Raw genomic sequence first — 3215 nt, forward strand, 5'->3', positions numbered from 1 at the left:
TTAGGTTTAATGTCTAGGGTAGAACATTGACCCAATATCAGTAGAGTTTGTTTAACCACCAGTACTATTAACTCTCCACTGTATATTTTGATACTTCATAATTGTTAAACATATAAAACCTGACTAAGAACTAAAATCAATAATAAATTTCTTCCAATCTAAAGACTAGGACTTGATTCGAAAGAGAAGTCTCTTTGCAGCGAACTTCTAGATGGGAGAGAGTTATGTTGGATTGGCCATATAATGAAAGAAACTTTAGGCGGAAGTTTTTTAAAAGCATTATCCGTTTATAGATGCATGTATATGCCTTTGTTTACAGTCCACCTGAAGTGGAGGTGTTACCCTCCAACACGAAGTTTAAAATAAATGCTTCGCGCGTAATGTCTTAGCTCAAGCAAATGATTGCTTTCCGCTGGATCAACTGCTAGTTTAAATTGCAGTTCCAACTATTAGAATTGTAAAAATCACCAACCATAGCGTCTTATTCGAACTTAATCTAAACAATTTTGGATATTTTTCCTTTGAGCATTTGTTCGATACCCACCGATCTCTCCAAAATGTGAGTGCTCCTCCCATTGTTTATCCATGTTTTCAAAATAGATAGCAATTGATCAAAGAGAAACCGAGTTTATATATATATTGTAATTGATATCTTGGGTCTGTCTTCGTCTGCTTTGCCATAACTTTACCCCAAAAAGCCTTCTTTCTTTCTTTCGAATATCACCATATCCACTTGGTCGTTAATATTTTGTTCACCAGTTTCAAGTTATGAATGCCTAACCCACCATGTTAATTTCTTAGGTCTACAGATCTATAAATATCAAGCTAACTTTTTATTTTAATAACTCTCAACTTGACGCCATATTTGAAGTTGGGAATGATTCCATACTCCAGATCAACGGGTCTTTCCATACTTGGAGAATGTTTAAACAAATATCTTTGGTAGAGATGAATTAGCGTCAGCTTCATCTCTCGCATGGAAAATTTCACTCCAATAGATTGTCGCGGTCCAAGTCCAAACGGAATCAAAGCATATGGATGTCTTTGTTTCTCTTCCTCACAGTTTGGGTCAAATCTCTCTGGACGAAACTTGTCTGGTTCTGGAAAATTCTTAGGGCCTTTGGTTAGGATCCTAGGTGAGAACCAGATCCATGTACCCTACAGTTACTACCACAATGAGTAGCTCACTAACTGGTCTAAATGCAGACATGTTTCAAACACAATAAATTCCTAAGTAGATAGATCATAGATGTATATTACCCGTGGAAGGACATATCCTCCTATCTCCACTTGTTTTGATGCTTCTCTTGCAATAAAAGGGGATGAAGGGTAGAATCTCATTAACTCCTTTATCACCTGTACAATACAAAACTATGTTATAATAGGGACTCTAGTAATGTTGACATTATTTAAGGAACAAAATAAGAGACCGGTGGGCAAGGTAAATAAGTAATAGTCAAGTACTTGGTCGAGATACGGAAATTTATTTTGAAGATCACCAGTTGTCGATATAGGACACATAAGGATTAAGGAAATCTGGAAACATGAGAAACCGGAAACATGAAAAACGGGAGCAAACCCATATCTCTTGATCATATAACTCATCCATTAATCACTTAAAAAGACGGCAGCAAGATCAAGTTTCTTCCCTGTTTTCACCGTCAAACAATGTTATATTTATTACAAATCGATTTTTGCTCCAAATCGATTCTGGTACAAAGAATTTCAATCCAAAACAAACCCATTACGGCTTTATCAGGCTATCAAGTATTCAGGATACACATACCCGTCTTCCATGTCTGCTGCTAATGTTGCAGAGAAATATGCAGAAACAAAAAACTGGGGAAGATGCCAATCAAATTGCATAGTTTTTATAGGGTTTGAAACGTTGGTGGTACTTTATTTAGACTCGAACTTCTACCGCCTCCGTTTCCTTATTAAACCCTGTTCTGGAATTCTGTTTTGAAATTTAGCAGGAAAAAGACATTACGGAAACCTACCCAAATTTACCGAAATCAGGAAACCTAACGAATCCAACGGACGACCATATATTTTTATATAAAACATACAACTGAGCGATCCTAGTCGTGGGATGACAAAATCGATGGTTGTGATTGTAAAGATACACAAACAACACTTTTTTTTATAATATAGATATATACATACATAAATATATTTAAAAAAAGGATTTATATCACTGTAATAAAAAAAAGGTGGTGTTTGTCTCCTTGATCAAAGAGTCAATCGGTGGACAGGATTCGCCGGAGAGGGTCATTTTGCAGTCGGGATCATCCGGATTTCGTTTGACTTGGACGGCTGGGAACGAAAGGGGCCACCCTTATTTAAAACGATGGGAGAAAAAAAAAGCAAACAAAACGAGATTTATCGGGAAACTATTTTGCTCTAGCGCTGCTAGATCATCTTTGATCTAGCAGCATAATAGCCAATCATTTAGGTGCTTATGACCTCAGCAAACTGAGATACAAACCATGGTTCAATTTTCTTTCTTTAGTTGATCTTTCATGCCCGGTTTTCTCTTCTTGTTCTCGACAAGTTGGCGCAAGGAAAATCTTCAAACCTGCTGAATTCTTACTTTTGTATTGATTAGAGATGCACGCATGAATCGTGGTAGCCCCACTAACCTTGCTCGATTATGCATGTCTATGTATTACCAACATCCAACAAAAACTAATGTTAGGTAAGTCATATATGGATCGATCACAGAAGCTTAGATTTAATGTACAAATTTTTACCCGAATCATTGTGTGCTCATATGGAGGAGTTATTATGATATGTATACGTAGGGTTATTATGTGTGTGCAAAAATGTCGCACTCAGATGGAACAACAATGTCATCTGTAATTGTTAATGGGAATTGAAGTTTCAGAATCCCAACCTACACAACCAGCATGCTCGGTAAGGAAATCGAAGCACATTGGATCCGGCTAATCTCAATCAACTAGATAACCATATCTGATGGGTACCAGTTTTGTTCTTGTCATCTGCAAGGGCTTCTTTTTAATCAAAATTTACAGAACTTGTAACTTCTTAAGGGAGAGTAAACTGTTTGCGGGACTATATTTTATTTCAGTTGAGATTGATCCCATCGTTACTAGGTGTTTACTCGATAACTTCAATACGAGATAAGGTTGTCGTCTTTGGTTTAGATAACTTGACATTAAAGCCTATCGCTCCGAGAATTCACATACATAAGT

At 36.7% G+C, this 3215-nt stretch overlaps 1 protein-coding gene across 1 annotated transcript; it reads right to left on the bottom strand.

Moving 5' to 3' along the window:
• Positions 1-825: 825 nt before the first annotated feature.
• LOC113295516 (cytochrome P450 711A1-like) lies at positions 826-1609 on the bottom strand. The gene is made up of 4 exons (XM_026543845.1): positions 1580-1609; positions 1465-1536; positions 1261-1356; positions 826-1158 (listed from the first exon to the last, which is right to left on the bottom strand). Exons 1-4 carry the CDS (start codon positions 1607-1609, stop codon positions 826-828), a joined length of 531 nt encoding a protein of 176 aa, XP_026399630.1.
• Between the last annotated feature and the right edge of the window lie 1606 nt (positions 1610-3215).

This window comes from Papaver somniferum, chromosome 7, assembly GCF_003573695.1.
Source record: "Papaver somniferum cultivar HN1 chromosome 7, ASM357369v1, whole genome shotgun sequence".
In the NCBI taxonomy this organism is placed as follows: Eukaryota; Viridiplantae; Streptophyta; class Magnoliopsida; order Ranunculales; family Papaveraceae; genus Papaver; species Papaver somniferum.

Coding starts and splice junctions, on each gene's coding strand:
- LOC113295516 (XM_026543845.1), bottom strand. CDS start 1,609: ATGGATGAGTTATATGATCAAGAGATATGG. Junction 1,537..1,579: donor TATATGATCAAGAGATATGG/GTTTGCTCCCGT, acceptor TCATGTTTCCAG/ATTTCCTTAATCCTTATGTG. Junction 1,159..1,260: donor GAGGATATGTCCTTCCACGG/GTAATATACATC, acceptor TAGTAACTGTAG/GGTACATGGATCTGGTTCTC.